This window comes from Delphinus delphis, chromosome 1, assembly GCF_949987515.2.
Source record: "Delphinus delphis chromosome 1, mDelDel1.2, whole genome shotgun sequence".
NCBI classification, from domain to species: domain Eukaryota; kingdom Metazoa; phylum Chordata; class Mammalia; order Artiodactyla; family Delphinidae; genus Delphinus; species Delphinus delphis.
Genome location: NC_082683.1, coordinates 26,268,012 through 26,291,152, shown reverse-complemented (window position 1 = coordinate 26,291,152; position 23,141 = coordinate 26,268,012). Strand labels below are relative to the sequence as shown.

Genomic DNA, 23,141 nt, shown 5'->3' with positions numbered 1-23,141 from the left:
GAATAGAACAAGTGATTGCTCTGTGGCAGGTACTGTGTTAGCTGCCATCACCTATGGACTCAAGGTTTACGATATCAACCAGACTCTCAGAACTTTCCAGCCGCCCATCTACATTTCCTCAGTCAGCTCCCTTGTCCATTCTGCACAATTTCACAGCTGATTCACAATTTCACCTCCTTTCTGAACACCCGTGTTCTGTTTGTCAGCAAATAGCAAATAGTGAAGATGTCCTGAAAGCAGAGAAGCTAGGTTTAGAACTCAGACAAGCCACTTAGAAACTGTGCCTCTTGAACAAGTCCCCAGACTCCTCTGAAACTCTCTTTTCCTATGAGGATAACGATGGTGCCTACCTCAGGGGGTTGTCAGGATTAAATGAAATAATGCATATAGACCCCAATAATTATTAGCTAATCATGTAATCTCACTTTCTACTGTGCAGAGAAAATAGAAGCCATCAGGTAATATCCAATTCCTGCTTCCCTGGCTCGCACGTCTGTCCTTGTCACTTCCCTCCTATCTAGAAGGAGGCCCAAGGCTAATCCCTCCATGGGTCTCAGGACCTCCTTCCCTTCTGCCTTCCTAGTAAGCTTAGTCTGTTTTTACTTCTCTCCTCTGAACTGTGGACCTTCCATTTCTATTAATTTCCCTCAGCCTGTAAGACCGAATTCAAGAAACCTTTCCTTAGTACCTACTTTGTGCCAGGTGCTGTGTTAGGTGTTGTGGGTAAAGATGAATTGAATGTGCCGTAGTCTCGGCCCTCAGGAAATCTGGGTCCCGTGGTGCATGTGGTTGACGTCCAGTTAAGCCCCAGTCCAGCAGAACTCCTCTTTTCCTTCCCAGTGGTGTGTTCTCCTTCTCCCTTCGCGCCTGTATTCGTCAGGGCTCTCCAGAGAAACAGAGCCCTCTGGGCCATCTGACGAGTCTTGAACTCTCCCCATGGGTCTGTGACACTCCCACCTCCTGTGAGCTTGACTTACTGCTTTGCTGACCACCTCCGTGTCCTTTGCGGGCATTTCGGTCAATCTGCAGCTCAGACGCTGGTACTCCTCCCAAAGGTTTTACTCCTCAGCCCTCTTCTCTCACTCTATACAAGTGGTTATTTTAGCCTTTGGGGTCATGACCCTTTGTGAGTCTGGTGAGAAGATGGATCCTCTCCCAAGCTGATCACAAACACCCAATATTTTGCATATAATTTCGGGGGATTCACAGACCCTACGACGCTTACCTCCATTCCCCCACCACTTCACTAACCTGGCAAAGTCCTGCTCAGCCTTGAGACCCAGCTCATAGGGACGCCATGCCCTCTGTGGACCCTCCTTAACCACTCCCTCCCTAGCAGAGGATAGGTGCCCCTCCTGGGCACCAGCCTGTCTCGACACCAGCCGTGGTGTTGTGACGGCCTGCATCCCTGCCTGCTCTCCTACTAGGCTGAGAAGTGAGCCCCCTGAGCTCCTTGTATATCATCAGTATGTAGCAGAGTGTCTCGCACTTAGTGCGCGGTAAACATTTAATGAAGAGCAAATGTATGCATCTGTTTTTAAAGCAACCCTGTTAATGCATATTGAAATGCTTACTTTACAGATATAGGAGCTGAGGTGTAGAGTGAGTTGTCCAAAGGAAGGAAAAGACAGAGCTGAACTATAAACCCTGGGCTGCTGGCCTCCTAGTGCATTCTCGTCCCGCCACACCGGGCAGTCTTGAACACCTGTAGTCCGTTATAACAGCATGCCTCTGCCCAGCTCTCTCTGCTAGAGTCAGGGATGCTACTGTTGGGATTTCCATAAGAGAATGGGCCCAGAAAGACAGCAGACGTGGCCACAGCCAAAAGCGGGTCCTACTTGGCCTTGTTCCCCGACCTCCGTCCATACCATTTGGGTCTGGGGTGGGGTCCTCATAAATCCAAGTGTCGGGATAAGAAAGCATTCCTCATGGCTCCTCAACCGCTCACAGCTAAAAATCCAGAACCAAGGGAGAGGCCTCAAGGCCATCAAGTGGGAGTTCAACCCAAAGAGACTAGGTACCAGGCAGGCACTCAACAGAACTAGGGATGAGGGAGCAGAGCAGAAGTCAGGCATCCATCCATTCATGGCTCACTCATTTGTTCATTCACTCAGCAAATATTTATCAAGCTCTTCCTGTGTGTCAGGCACTGATACATACCCGAAAGATACAGCAGGGAGCGAAACAGAGTCCCTGTCCCAAGGAGCTTCCATTCAGGTAGCGGGAGACAGGCAATGAACACATGAAGAAGTACATGCAGAGTGTGCCAACTGCTATGGAGAAAAGCAGGGCTGGGCTAGGGGGCTGGGCAGTACTGGGGAGGTTGTTTATCTGGTCGTAAGGGAAGGCCTCTCTGCTAGTGACATCTGAGGGGGCACCGGAGGATATGAGTGCAGAAACCAAGGGTTGTTCCAGCCAAGAGGGAAGCAAGTACATAGGCTCTGGGGCAGGAACTTGCTGGTTCAAGAAAACTCGAAGAGACCAGCGCCACTGGGTGGAGTGAACTCCACTGGGAGGAAGCGGGGAAAGCCTGAGCCCTACAGGCACCAGAACACTCTTCCTTCCCTGCCCAGGGTTGAACAAATTGCAAAAGGAAACAGAGTCATAGGTGGAAGACAAAATATCACATTTATTCCTGATAAAGACTAAGTTGGAACCCATAGCTTAATGTGAGAGCCAAGTGGAATCTGCTCAATAAACCCCAGAACGGGGTGGATTCACACACAGTCAGAGGCAGCACTGCACTGGGGCGGGCATCGCTCCATTGCTGGGGAGAGCCTGTCTCTGGAGGAGTGGGGCAGAGCAGCGCTGCCCACGGGCCGCCGGGTCCCAAGAGGAGAAAGGCAGGGCTGAGCCTTTATTCTTCCCAAATTGCACGATGGGCCGCTCCACGTTACCCGGGGCAGAGTAAGGAAGAGAGCAGAGAGAAAGGCCAGGAATTACATGAATTGAACTCCCTTCACGTGGAAGGAGTGGGGGAAGGCTTGTGCCCCCACTAAGAGCTCTGGTTCCCACTGGTCTGTCAGAGTGACCAGTCCCTCCACGCAGGCATGGTTAGTATTGACTCTGGCTCCATGCAGACTGGCCCAGGAACTAGGCTGGGTCTGCATGACATGAGGGGTAGTCACCAGTGTATCTGGCGAAGAAGAGTGGAGTTGGGGAGCCAGGGGATAAGGGAGAGGAAACGAGGCGGGAGGGACAGAGAACGACGCTGTGAACCTAACACCCTGTGGAAGTCCAAGAATGACTTCTCTCGTGCTGTCCAAGCGGTGGACATGCCTTCAAAGAAAAGGGAATGTCCACATGCTGATTTCAGGGAAGCAGAATTTTGCAGCAAAAGAGACTAAAGTTAGACCTAAGGCTGAACTTCACTGATGGGTATGAGAAACGCCAGGTGAGGAGAGGATGGACTTTGGGGGATATGGAATAACAGGAGGGCTTACCTCTCTTCTGTTCTGATTACAGCGATTACCTGTGGACACCCAGGCAACCCAATGAACGGCTTCACCCAGGGCAACCAGTTCAACCTCAACGATGTGGTCAAGTTTGTTTGCAACCCTGGGTATGTGGCTGAGGGGGCTGCTCGGTCCCAGTGCCTGGCCAGCGGGCAGTGGAGCGACGTGCTGCCCACCTGCCGAAGTGAGTCACCCTTCTTCTCCCCTCCCCCACCCCCAGTACCTCTGCCATCTCTGGTCTGTGACCCACAAGCGGAAGCCAGTGGATTCCATTGTGGTGCTACTTTGACCAAATGGGGAAGACTTGGGACAGAAAAGAACCATAAATGGTGGCTTTCTCAACCCCTAGATACAGCCACGTCAAATTTCTTCACTGGTTATGTAAAGAGAGCAAAGGACGTTCATCTTTCAAACTAGAAATGGAAAACCATCTTCTGTTTACATTTCGTAGACCCAATAATTCACCATTATCATATCGAGCCCCATTCTTGATGAAAGAAAAACAACCACAAGGGTTCAAATGAAAACTAAAAAGCCAGCAGTCTAGGGGTTGGGATGAAGGAGGAGGGAAGAAATGAAACCACGGACTCAGGAGGCAGACTCTGCGTAGAGGATATTCCAGCCCCATTCGGTCTATTTAGGAAATAGCTTCTAAAACTTTTAAAGGCTGCTCACAGCAATGAAGGGCAGTGGAGCTGTCTGCCTCCACCCAAGAGTGGCCTGGCAGGCTAGCCGAGGTTCAGGAGAGTCAGACAGAGTGAACTGTGAGCGAGGCCAGCCCTGGTCTGGAGGTTGATCAAGTCTTCACAGCTGTAAGGTGTGAGGACTGAGACTCCCTCAGATGACAGCTCCTCCTCGCGGTGTTTGGGGGTGCACGGCGATTGGCTGTGCAGCGTGTCACAAGTCATTTGTAACTGATATTAAAGAACCAAATTTTTCAAATGATGTTTTAAAATCATTAAAGATACATTCACAGCTAACCTTAAAATAACATTCCTCTCAACATTTCAAGGTGCCATTTTGAGTGAGACAAGGTTCTAGGGAACACAGGGGAAATTGTCATGACCTTGAGTTGACCTTCCTTCCATCACCTATCCAGGCAGGAAGGAGCTGAGAACTGATGCTTTGGGGTGTTGTTATCCCATGCCCCCTTCTCCTCAAGAACTGTGCTCTGTCTCCCCAACACAAGGTCCTGTCCTGTAACTTCAGCTCCCCCCGTCCCAGCCCCTTCCTGGGGTGCTGTACTCAAGAGACGATCTTGGAAACAGACGGCTGGGGTAAAATCCTTAGAAATGATGGCCTCTGCTCCTTCTCCCCACCGGCCTGTTCTCTACTCTGACAGAGTGACCTGCCTGAAATGCAAATCTGATCAAGTCACTCCATGTTTAAAACACCTTCAGAGACTTCCCACTGCCCTTAACATAATAAAAGTCTCCTCTGCTGGTTTAACGGGGCCCACAGACCTGGCCCAGCCTCCTGTCCAGCCCACTCTTCTCCACTTCGTCCACCCCCAGCCTCAGCTCTGCCTTGGGTCCCAGCCACACTGAACCTCTTCCGGAGTCCTCACACAGTGCGCTGTGCCCATAAACCCCCCAGGGCACCAGAGACAGTTTCCTCCAATGCATTCTTCTCTGTCCCCTCCCGCCCTCTCTTTGTCTGGGTGATTTCTACCCAGTCATCAAGAGCCTCCTTCTGGGAAGCCTTTCCTGCTCCACCCCCTGCGCGGGGCTAGATGCTCTGCTTTGTGCTGCGGAACATTCTCTGCTGTCCCTATCAGAGCACTTATCAAACAGGATGATTGTTCATTTGTCCCTTTCTCTCTAGACCAGTAGTTCTCAACTGGGGATGATTGTACCTGCTCCCCTGTCCCAACAGGGGACAGATGTCGGAAGACATTTTTGGTTGTCACAACTGGAGGGTTTCTATCGGCATCTAGTGGACAGAGGCCAGGGATGCTGTTAAACATCCTACAATGCACAGGACTGCCCCCTCAATAAATAATTATCAACCCAAGATATCCTTCGTACCAAGGTAGAGAAACCCTACTCCAGACTGTAAGTTCTGTCATATCCTCACTGCCCAGCACAATGCTTGGCACTCAGTATATCACGATAAACAACATGAATGAATAAAGGCTACTTACCTGTTTTGTGACTCCAACCGCTCTGAGCCTCAGAGAGGTTCATCAGAAATTAAAACAGCTCACACCTGAAAAGCTTATCAAAGATTTTAAGTACTGGCCCTGCCCCGTTATGATGCATATGAGATTCAGGTAAAATGATGGATGTGAAAGTGTTTTGAAAGCAAAAGTACAGATCATCGGGCTTCCCTGGTGGCACAGCGGTTAGGAGTCTGCCTGCCAATGCAGGAGACACGGGTTTGAGCCCCGATCCGGGAGGATCCCACATGCCGCAGAGCAGCAGGACCCGTGAGCCACAACTACTGAGCCTGCACTCTAGAGCCCGCGAGCCACAACTACTGAAGCCCGCGCGCCTGGAGCCTGTGCTCCGCAGCAAGAGAAGCCCCCGCTCACCGCAACTAGAGAAAGCCCGCGCACAGCAACGAAGACCCAATGCAGCCAAAAATAAATAAATTATTTACTTTTTTTTTAAAGTACACATCATGGGTTATGAATAATATGGTCATTATTCTCAAATCTCACTCGATTTTGAGTTAAGCTGCTTTGGAAACACTTCAGGATTTAAAAGTCAAATTTATCCCCCAGGATTAGTCTCCCCCTGAAATACTCATAAACGTGGTTAAAACAGTTTCCAGAAGAGCCCACCCCGCTTCCACAGCTTTGCTGAGGGAGACATTGTATCAGGGATCTGCTCACAGAGAGGAGGCATCCCTGCCCTCAAGGGATTCTTGTATTCAAACAAGTCACAATGGAGCGATCCAGGTTTGTACCGGGAGCACTGAGGAGGGAGAGGTTAACCAGTCTGGGAGGAGGTGGGAGGGCCTCTGCAGGGAGGTGATGTCTAGCTGGACATGGAAGAATGAATCCCTTAACCAGGTGATCAAGGTGAGGGGAGAAGTACAGCAGCCTCAGGACAAGCTCACCTTCCCAGGCAGGATCTCCTTTGTGTAGCCTGTCTTGGTCTGGAAATTTTGCTGTACTGGAAATACGTGCCTGTTTGGACTTCGGAATTCTCATTTAAAAGCGTAGGAAGGGACTTCCCTGGTGGTGCAGTGGTTAAGAATCCTCCTGCCAATGCAGGGAGCATGTGTTCGAGCCCTGGTCCAGGAAGATCCCACATGCCGCGGAACAACTAAGCCCGTGCACCATAGCTACTGAGCCTGCGCTCTAGAGCCCGCGAGCCACAACTGCTGAAGCCCGTGCGCCTAGAGCCCGTGCTCCGCAACAAGAGAAGCCCCCGCAATGAGAAGCCCGCACACCGCGACGAAGCCCGCGCGCAGCAACGAAGACCTGACACAGCCAATAAATAAATAAATAAAATAAGTTTAAAAAAAAAAAAAAGCGTAGGAAAATCCTCACGTCCAGGTCTCTACATCTAATCATCCCGTTCCATTGCAGTCATCAACTGTACAGATCCTGGGCACCAAGAAAACAGCGTTCGTCAAATCCACGCCAGCGGCCCGCACACGTTCAGCTACGGCACCACCGTGTCTTACCAGTGCAACCACGGCTTCTACCTCCTGGGCACCCCGGTGCTCAGCTGCCAGGGAGATGGCACATGGGACCGTCCCCGCCCCCAGTGTCTCTGTAAGTTGATGTTATCTACTCACAATGATCACCCGTGCCTTCTGACAGGATGGTCCATATCAAAGAACAGCCCTCCTCTGTGTGTGTGTGTGTGTGTGTGTGTGTGTGTGTGTGTGTGTGTGTTCACGATGACAGTCACTGTGTCTGCTCTACGGATGTCACAGAGCATCTTGGGCCCTGTTGGGTTAGTTGCCACACCAATTCTCATGCTTTCTCTGTTCCTGGCTACAGGCTTATTCTCTTTCCTCTCTAGTGCTGCCACCAACCTCTTCAGCCTCCAGGGTTCCCTTCCTTCAGGGGTCCCGGCTGCATAGCGGGACACTGTCTCCCATGTTACACCCTCCTTGCTTTTCCAGAAAGACAACACATGAACCCCTTTCTCTTGAAAGACTGAAGCAGAAATGCCACCGACCCTGGAGGCAGACCGACCTGGATTTGAATTCTGGCTCTGCCACTAAACATGCTGTGTGGTTTGAAAGAAGTCCATTAACTTCTCAGATCCTCCATTTCTTCATCTGTAACAATGATGCTAATGCCTCTTCCATAGGGTTATTAGAGGATTAAGTGAGAACATCCATTAAAAGTGCCTAGTACAATATGTCTGGTATATAGTAGCTACTCAATAAACAATAACTGCTTTAACTGTAATTAAGAAAAAATATGGGGACACCATGTAGGGAAAAAAAGGATAGGGGAGGCACTCAGAACCCTGACACCTGGTGGCTAGCCTCACACATCCTGAAGAGAAAATCCGTTCCCTGGGCTCCTGATCTCTTCTCTTGTTGCTAATGATGAACCCTGTGGGTTACTCTCTCCCCCTCTCTTCCCAGTAGTAGAGGTGAAGATGCAGTCCCGAGGGACTGATGGGCATTGAGCTGGTACCATTCAGTAGTCCTCTTATCTGTGGTGGGTCATACATATTTTGTAGGCCCCCCAGTCTGGATGACTCCATCTCGTTATGCCCTTGTGCCTCTAGGTATGATAGGAGTCTGGTACAGCTACTCACCTGCCCATATTTCACTTGCTTGAGGACCCCAACCTGGCCATCCAGCCCCATTTATGACTGACAGATCATCTGGGGTTGGAAATGGACAGCCACCTGAGTACAGTGGTGACAGCTGAGATTCAGAGTGCATGGTGGTTTCAAATTGCTGTATCTTCTGGTAAAATGAGGCTTTTATCATAATCAAGTGACCCTATCTATGTTCATTTTTTGCCCCAAAGCTTATTTTATCTGATGTTAATATTGATATAATTAATATATCATTACATCAATATTATCTATAATCATTTCCTTAGGAGGATTTAATCCACTTCCATTTTTCTTCCTTTTTTTTGTAGAGAAATATAATTCACATACCAGAAAATTCACTTTTAGAGTATATAATTCAGTGATTTTAATCTATTCACAAAATTATACAACCATCACCACTATCTAATTCCAGAGCGTTTTCATCACCCCAGGAGGACACCCTTTAGCAGTCACTTCCCATTGCCCACCACCACTCTATCCCCCGGTAACCATACTTTCCATCTGTGACTTTGCCTATTCTGGACATTTCATATAAGTGAAATTATGTGTGTGGCCTTTTGTGTCTGACTCTTCCACTTAGCATAAGGTTTTCAAAGTTCATCCATGTTGTAGCATGTATCGTTTACGTCGTTCCTTTTTATGGCCAAATATTATTCCATTGTATGGATATACCGCATTTTGTTCATCCATTCATCAGTTGATGGACATCTGGGTTGTTTCCACTTTTTGGATATTATGAGCAATGCTGCTGTGAACACTTATGTACAAGTTTTTGTGTGACCATATGTTGTCAGTTCTCTTGAATATATACCTAGGATGAAATTGCTGGGTCATATGGTAACTCTGTGTTTAATTTTTTAAGGTTCACTGTTTTCTAAAGTGGCTGCACCATTTTACATTCCCATGGGCACTGTATGAAGGTTCCAGTTTCTCCATAGCCTCATGTACACTTGTTATTGCCCATCTTTTTTATTACAGCCATTCTAGCAGGTGTGAAGTGGTATCTCATTGTGGTTTTGATTTGCATGTCCCTAATGACTAATGATGTTGAACATCTTTTTATGTGCTTATTGGCCATTTGCACGGCCATTCTCTTCTTTAGAGAAATGTCTATTCAAGTTCTTTGTGCATTTTTTAATTGGGTTGTTTGTCTTAATATCTTTTGATTTAACTGTTCTTTATATATTCTGAATACTACACCTCTATCAGGCATATAATTTGCAAACTTTTCTCCCAAAGATAATTCTGGATGATGTCCTTTGATGCATGAAAGTATTGAATTTTAATGAAGTCTGAGTTATCTATTTTCTCTTCTGTTGCTTGTGCTTTTGAAGGAATATTTAAGAAACCACTGCCTAATCCAATGTCATATCATAATCCAATATCATGTCATCTGTGAAAAAACATAATTTTACTGCTTTCTTTCCAACCTGATGCCTTTTATTTCTTTTTCTTACATAATTGCCCAGCTAGAACCTTCAGTACAATGTTGAATAGAAGTGGCAAAACAGACATTCTTGTCTTGTTTCTAGTCTTTGGAGTAAAGTCTTCAGTCTTTCACCATTAAGTATGATGTTAGCTGTGGGATTTTTGCAAATTCCCTTTATCAGATTGAGGAAGTTCTCTTCTACTCCTAGTTTGTTGAACATTTTTACCACGAAAGGGTATTGGATTTTTTCAAATGATTTTTCTGCGTCTATTGAGATGATCATGTGGGGCTTTTTTTTCCTCATTCTATTAATATGGTGTATTACATTGATTGATTTTCATATGTTGAACAACTCTTGTGTTCTTGGAACAAATCACTCTTGGTCACGGTAAAATTCATTTTAATATGCTACTGGATTTGGTTTGCTAGTATTTTGTTGAGGATTTTTGCAACTGCATTCATAAGGAATATTGGTCTGTAGTTTTCTTTCTTTATGATATCTTTTGCTTTGGTATCAGGACAATGCTGGCCTCATAGAATGAGTTGGCAATTGTCCCTCTTCTTCTATTTTTAGGAATAGTTTGAGAAAGACTGGTATTATTTCTTCTTTAAAATTTTGGTAGAATTCATCTGGTCCTGGGCTTTTCTTTGTTAAAATTTTTTGATTATTGATTGTTTCTACTTATTTGTTATAATTCTCTTCAGATATTTCATTTCTTCTTGAGTCACTTTTGGTAGTTTGTGTGTTTCTAGTAATTTTTCCATTTCATCTAGGTTATCTAATTTATTGGTATACAACTGTTCATGTTCTGTAAGTAAAAACTTACAGAAGTTTTTACTTCTGTAAACTCAGTTGGTAGTAATGTCTCTACTTTCATTCCTGATTTTAGAATTTGAATCCTCTCTCTCCCCCCGTATCTATCTCTCTCTCCCTCCCTCTCTCTCTGGCTCTCTCTCTCTCTCATCAGACTAGAACATTTGTCAATTTTCTGACCTCTTCAAAGGACCAACTTTTAATTTTGTTTATTTTCTCTATTGTTTTTCTATTTCATTTATCTCTGCTCTAACCTTTTTTATTTCTTTTCTTCCATTTGCTTTGCTCTTCTTTTTCCTAGTTTATTAGAGGGGAAGGTTAGGTTGTTGGTTTGAGACCTTTCCTCTTTTTAATGTAGGCAATTACAGTTATAAATTTCCCTCTGAGCACTGCTTTCACTGTATCTCATAAGTTTTGGTATGCTATGTTTTCGTTTTTGTTCACCTCAAGTATTTTCTAATCACTCCCCTGATTTCTTCTTTGACCTACTGATTATTTAGGAGAGTGTTGTTTAATTTCCATATATTTGTGGATTTTCCAAATTTCCTTCTGTTATTGGTTTCTAGTTTCATTGCATTTTGGTTGGAGAACATACTTTGTATGATTTCTGTCTTTTAAAATTTATGGAGATTTATTTTTCTTAGCTAGATAATTATTGAATGTTTTACCATTCAATAATTATCTTTTTAGTTAAGCTGAGGTTTAACTGTTCATTGAGTTCCTATTTCCAATTATTTATTTTGCATTTGAGAAATCAAGGCAATATTTGTTTTTCAAATTTGCTTAATTATTTCCATAGTGTATTGTTCCTATGTAAACGTGTTCTTTTTTTATATTTAACATATTAAATATACTTACTATGTATTCTATATCTGACCCTTCCAATATCAGCATCTTTCCAAGTCTAGTTCTGCTACTGTCATTTCTGCTGCTTCTCACTCTTGGTGACTTGTTTCTCATTGTTTCATTATGTTTACATTATGATCTTTTGTTTGACTGATCTTAATCTGTGGGAATCAGGAACCAAGCTCTCAGTCTGGTAGAAGCCAATGCCTAAAAACAGGCTAGGCATTCTCTCTCTCTCTCAAAAAAAAAAAAAAAAAGTGGCTAATGCTCAACAATTGCTGGTATTTTTTACTACAGAAAGCCAGCGGTCACTTCTTTTTCTCTTTGGGTTTTACATGGTGCCAAACTCTGCTTATAGTAATCACTGACACCACCACATTAGTTTTTATTAGAGACACAGAAACCAAAGGACCGACCAGTTCTTTTTGGAGTAGATTTTCCCAAAGCAGACCCCATTCAAAGACAGCAATGTTTATTACTTCCTCTAAATATGAACTTCAGCAAGATTCCCATAAAAGGGATATACTAGCATCAGAATCCAATTAGCCTATTCACTTGTTGACGGGGGAAAACATAGACGTTTTCCCTGAGATTTGGTGAGACTATTTCAAAAACACCAGCCCTGAGGAACTTCCACTGGCTGTAAGTCTCTAGGTCCCGGGTGACTCCCAGTAAAATAATTTTCACTGATGTTTCATGGTTATCATGACATTATTTTAGTGGACTAACTGCATTTCTACTCCTAGAAGATCCCATTACCTGTGAATAAGATTGTGACAAATTGAAGATGACTGTACCTATCCCCTAGTCAACCATGTCAATCAGCTGTTCCTTCCAGGTGAAGGCAAACTGCTTTAATTAGTGTGGACATGCAGGGACCAAGGAAAATGCATGATCCGTATCTATGTTATATGCCGCTTCCCTGCTAAAGTGCTTTAAGAAACAGTGGAAGCTCTGGAGGTGGCTGGCCATTAGTCCAACTCTCATCCTTATGGTTTCGGAACCAGGGTGCGGGGCTTTTTCATTTTGCCATCGGACTCAGCATAGTCCGCACCCAATCATGAATTGCTGATTTATATTATTGTTCTTTTTTTTTTTTTTTTTATGGTATGCGGGCCTCTCACTGCTGTGGCCTCGGAGCGCAGGCTCAGCGGCCATGGCTCACGGGCCCAGCTGCTCCGCGGCATGTGGGATCTTCCCAGACCGGGGCACGATCCCACGTCCCCTGCATCGGCAGGCGGACTCTCAACCACTGCGCCACCAGGGAAGCCCTATATTATTGTTTTTTGCTTAATTACAATTTTATACTTTCTCAGTCCCCTGTTATATGTGTATCCTGTGTAATGCAAGAAAATCTGCTACTATTAGGAGTGCTAAATACCTATCTTGCTGATTTTTATGTACACATTTAAGCTTAATACATAGTTAGCAGCTAGAGAGCCACTGCAGAAACTGGAATGATCCAAAGAGATCCCATTTGGACATGGGCATGAACATTAAAAACATTAATCTTTTATATCGACAGATTGAGAAATGCAGCAACAGCTATTCACCTTGTCTTTGTTCTTCGCCTTCTAGATTTTTATGCAAACATGCAATGAATGCAAGTTGTTTCTCTTTATTGTTATCATAAGTCCTTTTCTTGTTTCTCCTTATCCATAGCAGGCAAATTGTATTGTCATTAATTTTTCTTTTGTCACAAGCATCATTATTGTTGACTTTTTCCTCCTTTAAAAGAACAAACCACAGGAAGGGAATAAAACAATAGAGTATACTGTAGTTGTTAATTTTACAGACACCCAAGTAGCTAGATCAAGCCAGTAATGAAAAAATAATTTCTGGCATTGCATATACATTTTTAGAGATTATTAGATATTACCATAATTGAACACTACCCTCAAATTCCCCAGAGAAACATTTTAAAGCCAAATAAGAACATCAGAAAAAACAACCAGCTGCTGTCACAGAAATCATTGCGGGTAACCAACATAAATGTGTACATATGTACACTAATAGACATGAACAGAAATGTTCTTATCAGCATTATTCATGAGTCCAAAACCAGAAACAACCCCAACATCCATCAATAGGAAATGGATGATAAAGGTGGTATATTCCCACAGTGGTGTGACAGTCAACCTATTCATACCTTTATGTAGCATATGCCTACATTGTACCAGGGTTGGTCTGTGTAAAGTGATGTGACTTGCAAAGCTAGGTTATAAGAGCTATCCCACCCCCACCTGGCTTTCTTGGATCAGTCACTCTGGGGGAAGCCAGTCAAGCCTTCAGATGAATGCAGCCACAGTCAACATCCTGGCTGCAACTTATGAGGGAGTCTGAGTCAGAGCCACCTGCCCAGCCACTCCCAAATTCCTGACCCGCAGAAACCATGATCAGTAATGCATTTATTGTTGTCTAAGCTTTGGGGCAATTTGTTACACAGGAAGAGATAACTAACACAAATGGTAAACTATATAGCAGAAGTCAGCAAACTTTGGCTCCTGGGCTAAATCTAGCCTATGGCCTATTTCTGTATGGCCCTTGAGCTTAGAAGAGTTTTTATTTTTAATACTTTTAAAATATTGTGCAAAAAAAAAAGAAACAGAAGAATATGCAACACAGACTGTATGTAGCCTCAAAACCTAAAATAATTACTGTCTGGACAGTAATTAAAGAAAATGTTTGCTGACCCTGGTATACAGCAATGATAATGACCTACTGTTATATACAGCGTAGACGAATGTCACAGACATAAAGTTGAGTGAAAGAAGCCAACACAAAAGAATATATACTATATGGTTCCATTTAAATAAAATTCAAGAACAGGCAAACTAATTAATGGTTTGCCTGGTTCTTGCCATATGAAGTCAAGATAGTAGTTTAATTTGAGGAGGGAAGAAGAGAGATAGTGATAGAGAGAGGGCGTGAAGGGGCTTCTGAGGCACTGCTGATATGCTTTTCTTGATCTGGGTAGTGTATTCACTTTGTGACAATTCATTAAGCTCTGTTTTTATGGTTATTGTGTTTTCTATATGTATGTTGCATTTCCATTAAAAAAGAATTTTTTTGAAAAATCATTTCAGAGTTAAAATTGGACAATTTCTGGAAGTCCAGAAATTTCTAGTAAACACTCATAGAATCATTTAAATTATAATTGGGGACTCCATTCCTTCCAGAATGAGAGAATTCATCAGCAGTATTAAAGCAGTACTGCAGAAGGGAGTCAGTTACAGTGCTTGAGAGTGTGCCCTCTGGAGTCAATCTGCCAGGTTTCAAGAACTAATTCTACTGCTGAACAGGCCTGTGACCTTGCGGAAGTTACTCTGCCTCGCCATGCCTCATTTTCTTCATCAGGAAGGTGGAGATTAAAACAGTGCCTACCTCAAAGGGTTGTCTTGAGGAATAGATAGTGTAATCCTTGGAACTCACTGTATTAGTTACCTATTGCTGTGTAGTAAGCCATCTCAAAACTTAAAATAGCATCTATTTTTGTTTTCTCACAATTCTAAAGGTCAGGAATTTAGGTGAAGCTTAGCAGATATATTAATCTGGGTTCTCCAGAGAAACAGAATCAAAAACCAATAGGATATATATATATTTTTTACATATATTTTATAGATAGATAGAATATATAGTATATATAGATATGTAATAAGATCTATATCTATATAGATTTAGATATATGATTTTACCTATATATCTGTACCTATAGAAACCATAAGCCATCTATATATCTGCCTCTAAATATAATATATAATATATATTAAAATTATATGAGCCAATTCCTTATAGATATAGATAGAGATACAAATATAGATAGATAGATAGATAATAAGGAATTGGCTCATACAGTTTTGGAGGCCAAAAAGGCCCCAGATCTGTAGTGCACAAGCTGGTGACACAGGAGAGCAGATGGCAGAGTTCCAGTCTGAGTCTGAAGGCCTGAGAACTAGATAGAGCCAACGGTATAAATTCCAGTCCAAGTCTGAGTCCAAAGGCAGGAGAATATTGATGTCCCAGCTCAAAGACAGGCAGAGAGAATTCTCTCTTACCCCACCTTTTTGTTCTATTCAGGCCTTCATGTGATTGGATGAGGCCCACCCACACTGGGGAGGGCAATCTGCTTTATTCAGTCTAGTCTACCAATTCGAATGTTAATCTCATTCAGAAACCCTCACAGATACACACAGAATAATGTTGGACCAACTATCTGGGCATCCTGTGGCCTAGTCAAGTTGATACATTAAATGAACCGTCCCAGCAGGGCTGGCTCATCTGCACCCAGCGTGGTTCAGTTAGGACTGGAGGATCCAAAATGGATCCAAAATGACCCCACCTACATGTTTGAGGACTCGTGGCTGGCTGTTCTCCACGTGGCCACTCTCTCCAGCAGGATGATACGTGGTCTTCTTTATTTGGAGGCTGTGTTCCTAGAGAAAAAGAGGAAGTTAAAGGATCTCTTAAGCCAGAGCTCAGAATTCCTAAAACGACATTCTGTTGATCAAAGCAAGTCCCAGGCCAACCCAGGTTCAAGGAGGGAGGAAATAAGAGACTCTACATCTGGGAGTGGGAAGAGTGGTAGGCCTGTGCCAGGATGAGTTGTGGTGGCTGTCTTCGCAGACAGACAGCCCTTTGGCCACCAGAGTACATATCCTTCCCAGTTGCATGCCAGACCCCAAGGTTTAGTCTGTCCAAATCACCAGCATCTCTTCTTGAACTACTGCATCAGCCCCCTCTTTTCTTGCCCCGCCGTAGAATGTTCTCCACACAGTAGCCAGAATGATCTTGTTAAAATGTAAATCAGATCACATCACTCCAGTGGGGTCCTATCATGCTTGTAATAAAGTCCAAATTCTATGCCATAATCTGGCTCCCAGTAACCTCTCCACCCATGTCTCCTTCAGTTCTTTCCTTGTTTGTTCTATTCCAGCAACCCTGGCTTTCTTAATGTTTCGCGAACACCCCAGGCTCATTCCGGCCTCTGGGCTTTTCCACTAGATGTCCCTTCCCTCAGAATGCTCTTCCCCCAGATCTCACATGGCTGGCCTTTTCACATCACTCAGATCACTGCTCAAATGTTGCCTCAGAGAGATCTTCCCTGACCATCACCATCCTACTCAAAATCAGCTGCTCACCCACCCTGAGCACCCCTTTCCTGATGCAGCTTTATTTTCCTTCATAGCAACCCCTAGAATTACCTGTTTTCTTATTCATGGTCTCTCATCCTCACTAGAACATAACCTCCATGAGAGCATGGACTTTGTTCTCCCAAACACGTATAACATTGCCTCGCACTCAATACACATGTGTTGAGCAAATGAAAGAGCCTGGGATCAACCGTGGCAAGAACAACGGCAAGGCAGACCCAGCGACGTCGACAGCACTGTCCTGCCGTGGCCCGTACGTCTCAACTCTGCACTCTAACCCCATCACTGGTTTCCACAGTTACACTTTGGTGTCTCAGGAAAGGGAACTTGCAACAGAAGAGGACAAGTTGGAGACAACTGATGTGGGCAGCTGTGCGATGCCTTTGGCGAGGACTCTAACTGGCCCTCATTCTGGATCCTGTCGCCAATGCCGACAGTCTCAGGGTGACAGATCACCCCTTTGTCCTTTTTTTAATTAATTTTTTATTATAGTTGATTTACGATGTTGTGTTAGTTTCAGGTGTACAGCAAAGTGAATCAGTTATATATATACATATATCCACTGTCTTCTAGACTCCACCCCACGTAGGTCATTACAGAGCACCGAATAGAGTTCCCTGTGCTGTACAGTAGGTTCTTATTAGTCATCGATTTTGTATACAGTAGTGTGTATATATCAGTCCCAGTCTCCCTGTTTATCCCCTCCTTTCCCCCTTGGTAACCATAAGTTTGTTTTCTACATCTGTGACTCAATTTCTGTTTTGTAAATAGGTTCATTTGTACCATTTTTTAAGATTCCACATATAAGTGGTATCATATGACATTTTTCTTTCTCTGTCTGACTTATATGTAGTTATAGGTACACTATATGTACCGCCTTTCTGCCAGAGACCTCTTGGTATGTCGTATGGCAGTGAGGAAATAGGGAGAGGTGAGCACAAGAGGCAAGAAAGAGAAGAAACGGATATTACTGTGTCCCTACTGTGTGCTGAGCAGTTTCACATGTATTATCTCATTCAGCTCTTAAAACAACAGATATCGCTCTGCAGTTCACAGATACGGAAACTGGACAGCGAGGTGGGTAGGCATTGTCTGCTGGTGCTGAGTGGCTGTGCCAGCAGGAAGTTCGCTTCAGTAGATACCCCAGCTTCTCTTCTTCTCCGCCTGTCGCCATGAAAAGCCTAGCACGTGTCCTGTGATGATCCATCCTGGTGCAGAGTTGCTGAGAGATGTTTGCTCTTCCCCACAGTGGTGTCCTGTGGCCATCCGGGCTCCCCGCCCCATTCCCAGATGTCCGGGGACAACTATACCGCAGGGGCGGTTGTGCGTTACAGCTGCACCAGCAAGCGGACTCTAGTGGGAAATGCCACCCGAATGTGTGGGCTGGATGGACACTGGACTGGCTCCCTCCCCCACTGCTCAGGTATGGGCTCTGGTGTGCGAGAAGGGGGTCCAAAGGAACACCTGGCTGGGAGGCGAGCGAGCTCCCGAGGGTGTGAGTGTGACAGGTGGACGGGAGGGAAGCAGACCTTTAGAGCCCTCATCACATCCCTCCCAGGCAGAGAGCACGGCTATCAGAGATCCCAACTGGACTTCAGCCCTTGGTGGTCTGAGCCCAGCTTCATGCCCTCAGTCAGCGCTGGCCAAGCCCATACAGCCAAGAGATTGCAAAACTAGTGAAGACGCAGTTTGTGAGGTCACCCTATGGCCAGAGTCCTGTCCAGACCTTATTACCATGAGGTCCCAGGAATAGTCCTAGCCTTCCTGTTGTTCGGCCCAGGTCCAAACCCCCTCCTGTGTTCTCTTCTTCCCTGTTATGGACTGCTGGGCCCCAGCCTGCTTCCCTTTCTGTATCACCACCTCTCCCGTTTGTCCTGTGTCCTGACTGCCCAGTGAATACAGTTCTTCCCTTTAGCACTAACACACCAGCCCCTAGACGTTTCCTATGAATGAGTTTGTTTTCCTCTTAATCTCTATGGGGACGCGGAGAGATGTTATCAACACAGCACATGTAGGGAAGCGTCCATATTTCCAGATATTCATCTGTAATGTCATAAAAGAACAAAATATTTGAAATTGAATTGTCCCACCAATGAAGAAACCACTAAGGAAAAAAGTTAGCACCCCACAGCTTTCTTTTCTTTGGGGTGAGCCTGCCTGGCCCCAAGAAGGGATGCCACATGGGATGTTGCGGGCAGCTGTTCATGTAGCTTGCCGTTCCTCAGGGGACCTACCATGGCACTGAAATTAACCCCTATGCCTTCCCATGCCAGATGCCCTCTAGAGGTAAGGATCCTGACCTCCTCCTAATATAGAAAGAAGCCTTCTCCTCAAAGTGGGACTTCACCCACAAGATGTGCAGCTGCTCTTGCAGTTAGAAGTTCCCAGATGAGCCTGTCTTCCAAAATGTAGGGCACGGCCGGAATACCCACCAGATATTAGTTAGGGCTCCTAAGAAGGAAATTCCCGAAGCACTGGCCACTGCTTCAAAGGGTGGTGGGCTGCCCAGGACAATCCCAGACACATCACTCTGTTAACACCCCAGACTTTGGCCTCTCACCCTCATTAATCTCATTAATCACCCAGTTCATGAACCGGCAGGACTAGGTATGAGCCACTGGGACTCCTTTAGCTTATTAGCTGGGCCCCAGACTCCTGTCTGTTTGGACTTGTATTGGAAGTGTCTTGGGGAGGCTGGCATGGGGACGACAAGGATCATGTATATCGAGGCCTCCAGAGTTGTCCACAGAGCAAGTTCCAGGAGGAAGAAGTATTCCACAGAAGAAAGGCATGCGTTTCGCATCCAGATGCCCATCCAAGCATGCATTTGCCCCCGTCTCTTTGGTGACCAGTCCCTTTTGCATAAAGTCCTCCCTCTAGACGTTTCTCTAGGACATGGGACTAATGGTGTTCTTAAGGTCTGTTTTATGTATTTGGGGATCTTTGTTCTCCATGGGAAAAGGAAGTGCAAGGTAGGGGAGGAAGAAATCAGAAAGAAAGGCTTCGGCGTCTCCTACCCATTAGCATATGTAACCCAACCACACAGTGTGTCTCCTGGCCCAGAAGCACAGAATCAAAATCTTTTCTCCCAAACTGTGATTTTCCTTCTCTGAAGTTGTTTTTGTGAAGCCTGTGAAATGACATACTGGAAATATTCCAGAAACAATTCTTATAGGTAACGAAGCTAGAAAACCTCTAAAACCTTTTCAACCCTGAGATTTCATAATTTTGTGACTACCTAAGTCTTGGTTCTGCGTGTGGAAGCAAGGACTCTTCCTTGGCCACATCAAGGGTCAAGGGGAGACTAGAAACATGCTGACACCTTGGGAACATGAAAAAGTAAGAAGCAGAAAAGAACCTTCAGAAGACATGGACCTCACTCATTAGGGGATATGTTGCGTTAAGCTGTTTGATCCCCAATCCTGAATATTCTGAAGAATAGTTTGCAATCTTACTTCTCCCGTGTCTTCTTCAAGGATGACAGACACTTAGGAGAACAGTATCATGGGCAGAGCTTTCTGGAGACCTCTGAGGACAGGAGTAGAAGGGATTCCATAAATACTAAGGCTGAGGAATGAATGAATCTTAAATACCTTAGATAAGGAAGTGAAGGTGGAAAAAAATAGGTGATTAGGAAGTAACGCTAGATCTGTACTAGTGAGTGGGATATAATTCCACCAGTGATACAGATATCATCTTTTGCAACGTCATCTCCCGTCAGCCTTAAAAGATACACATTCAGGAGTTCCAGGGTCAGATGTTCAAACCTCATTCTGTACAGTCAGTGCACCCAGATGGTGCATAACAGGAGTCGTAAGTCCCTGGGCCATAAAGGACATTGCAGAGATTTCTGGCATTTGAGACACGCTTCAGGAAGTTCATTGCCTACCTCTGCAGTGTCATCATCTTGCTGATGTACCTCTTCAGTAAAGAGTCAACAGTATGCCCCCATGGTACAGTGTTCTGTCCCAGACTTCCTTATATCGTTGAAACAGAGGCCAAACACAGCAGTGGGGACTGTTCTGTCCGATAATGCCCAGGACCCGGGAGTCCACCCTCAGGCCTGTTGTGTAATAGTGCTGAGGCCAGCTAGCCAGTGAGGGAGAGCGAGCGACTCACCATCTGGGCTGCCTTCAAGGGGACCCTGTCCTGCCTGTTGCATGAGCTACAACCTGGAAAACGTCAAAAGATAAGAAAACCTGGCCAAACGTTATAGGCTTTGTTTTTTCAAGTGTTGGAGTTGAAGGCTGAATGAATCCCCCTCCCATGGTAAGGAGCAGAATGGGGAACATGGGGTTGTATAGTGTTCTCATATTCTGAGACTAGACTGGAAAAGGAAATAGTCCCCAAACTGAGAGGAAGATACATCAGCAGTGGATGGTGGGGTACACATGGCTTAAGCCACCTGTGGTCAAGATGGTACTATCGATGCCTACACACGTGGATCCACGAGGAGGTGCATTCCACATCAATGGGAAACTTTATTTTCTCATGGAGTTGCCATTTATTCCTTCATTTTCTTCCTCCTTCCTCAAGCTTACCATGGCCTAGGCTGATCCAGTGGTGTCTCCCGTGCATCTCCGTATTCTGAGATGTGCTGGTTCGCACAGGCACTAGGTCTTGTAGCTTTATCTCCTGTTCTCCACTTTCCCCCACCTCTTGGGTCCTTAAAACTCTCCTGGGTTGGGTTTGCACAATAAGCCAGATAAATGCAGAAATATGGCAGGAGGCATGGGGCAAAGAAAGGATGAAATGAGGGATCTAAGATATGTAATCTAGAGCTCACCTGTATTGCGCAATTTGTGAATAGAAAATCCTCAATTAAAGGCCCAGGATCAAGGTTCAAGCTGGGCTGTTGAGCAGAAACTCTGCTAAAAAGTTGGAACTTTTTTCTCTCAGCAGTGGGAAGCCAGTGGAGCTAATTCAGCAGGAAAGAACCAAAATCAGATTGTGGTTGTGGTTGTTCATTGCTAAGATTTAAGGATAAAGTGAAGATAGACTAGAGGGAGAGTTTGAGAGGAAGGGACATTAGTTAGGAGGCTCCGGCAATGTAGTTCAGGAGAGAGACGTTGCACATCTGAGCTAAGACAGTGGAACTGGTAATGGAGAGGGTACCAGATCAACAGATGGTGGAGAAGAGGTGAAAGGGAGAAGGCCAGCTTGGACCACGGGCATCCCACGCTGGCACAAGCCAAAGAACAAAAAGGCATGACTTCCTCCACAAAGCTTTCCCTCTGCCTTCTTTCTTCCCTTGCCTCATGGTCCCCAGGGACCCACACATGACCTCAGCCCTCTGTGTCCTTTGATCACTGAGCGCTAAGGCAGGAGCCTGTCCTGGTGACTCAGGCTAGGCACATGGTCAGTTTCACCGCACTCGTTCTTAGGGCCCACTGCCCTTCCTTAGCATCAGCCCAGCATCTTTCTCTCTCCAAGTCCTCCACTGCCTTTCCTGCCATGCTAAAAACAACGGGTTTTTTGGTTCTGGTCCATAGGAACCAGCATGGGCATCTGTGGTGACCCTGGCATCCCAGCCCATGGCATCCGTTTGGGAGATAGCTTTGCCCCGGGCAGCCTGATGCGCTTCAGCTGTGAAGCTGGCCACATGCTCCGGGGATCGTCGGAGCGAACTTGTCAAGCCAACGGCTCGTGGAGCGGCACGCAGCCTGAGTGTGGAGGTAATGTATGTGACCATTCTGCTTCTCCCCTCTGCTGGCCCCAGGATCTTCCCCCGTTTTCCTACGCCCTAGCACCTGCCCTCACATACACAGATAAAATGCAGGGCCCCATTTGAACCCTTGGCCTGGTGAATAGTGGGCATCAACAGAGAGTTCATGTTCATCTCATTAGTAATCCAAAGGCAAACATATTCCCCACTTACCTAAGAAGGGAAGACACCAGGATAAACTAAGTTAAGCACATTTGTGTATTTATTTCCATACAGTTTCATTCAACAGCTGTGTGCCAAATACTGTAGTATAGGCTAGAGACACAATGGTGATGGAGACAGACCCACCTTGCCCTCTTGGAGCTTACAGTTTAAGGGAAAACACTGTGTTTAAATAGCATCCGAAGTGCCAAAAGAAATACAGATCCAGCTTTTAAAAATCCTTTAAAAGTAATATAAGCTCTTAATGATGGTTCCTGAGGTAGGCCCAGTAGGGAAAATATATTTCTCCACGCACTCCTAAATTTCTGGAAAAAAAAACAAAACTCTTTTTTAAAACCTCTCTCCCTAACGTCCAATGTTTTGTACCTGCTCCCCAAATTTCTCCCTCCCTCTCTCCCTCTCTCTCTCTCTCTCTGTCTCTCCCTCTCTCTCACCCCCTCTCTAAAATACAACTTGCATAGCACTCTCCTAGTTAGGAAGCAGTTTAACAGTAAGATTGACTGAGGTGTTGGAAGAGGAAGGACGCAATATGAAATCATCATCTAGCAAGGGAGGAGTGGGAATGGAATAGGGAAATGTATACTTGCCAGGCAGCACCGAGGGCTCATTAAGGTAAGAGCCATTAACATAAAGTGACAGTAGTCAGCATTGGTCTGGGTTTTTGTTCAAACACATTTAGCTACATAGTTTCAGGCACAGGGTAGGTGAAGCTTTAGGTGTAGGGTTGGGGTTTTATTAGGCAACTAAGACATTGAAAGAAAGTGGCAAGGAAGATGAGGGTATACACAAAGCAGTGATTA

The 23,141-nt window shown here is 45.2% G+C and overlaps 1 protein-coding gene across 1 annotated transcript in view; it reads left to right on the top strand.

Annotated features, from left to right (window-relative positions):
- Positions 1-23,141, top strand: part of CSMD2 (CUB and Sushi multiple domains 2) — a 667,671-nt gene that overhangs the window by 617,568 nt on the left and 26,962 nt on the right. The window contains 4 exon segments of the mRNA XM_060018797.1: positions 3,466-3,639; positions 6,994-7,182; positions 17,704-17,877; positions 21,947-22,129. Of these exon segments, the coding sequence (XP_059874780.1) occupies positions 3,466-3,639; positions 6,994-7,182; positions 17,704-17,877; positions 21,947-22,129 (720 nt within the window).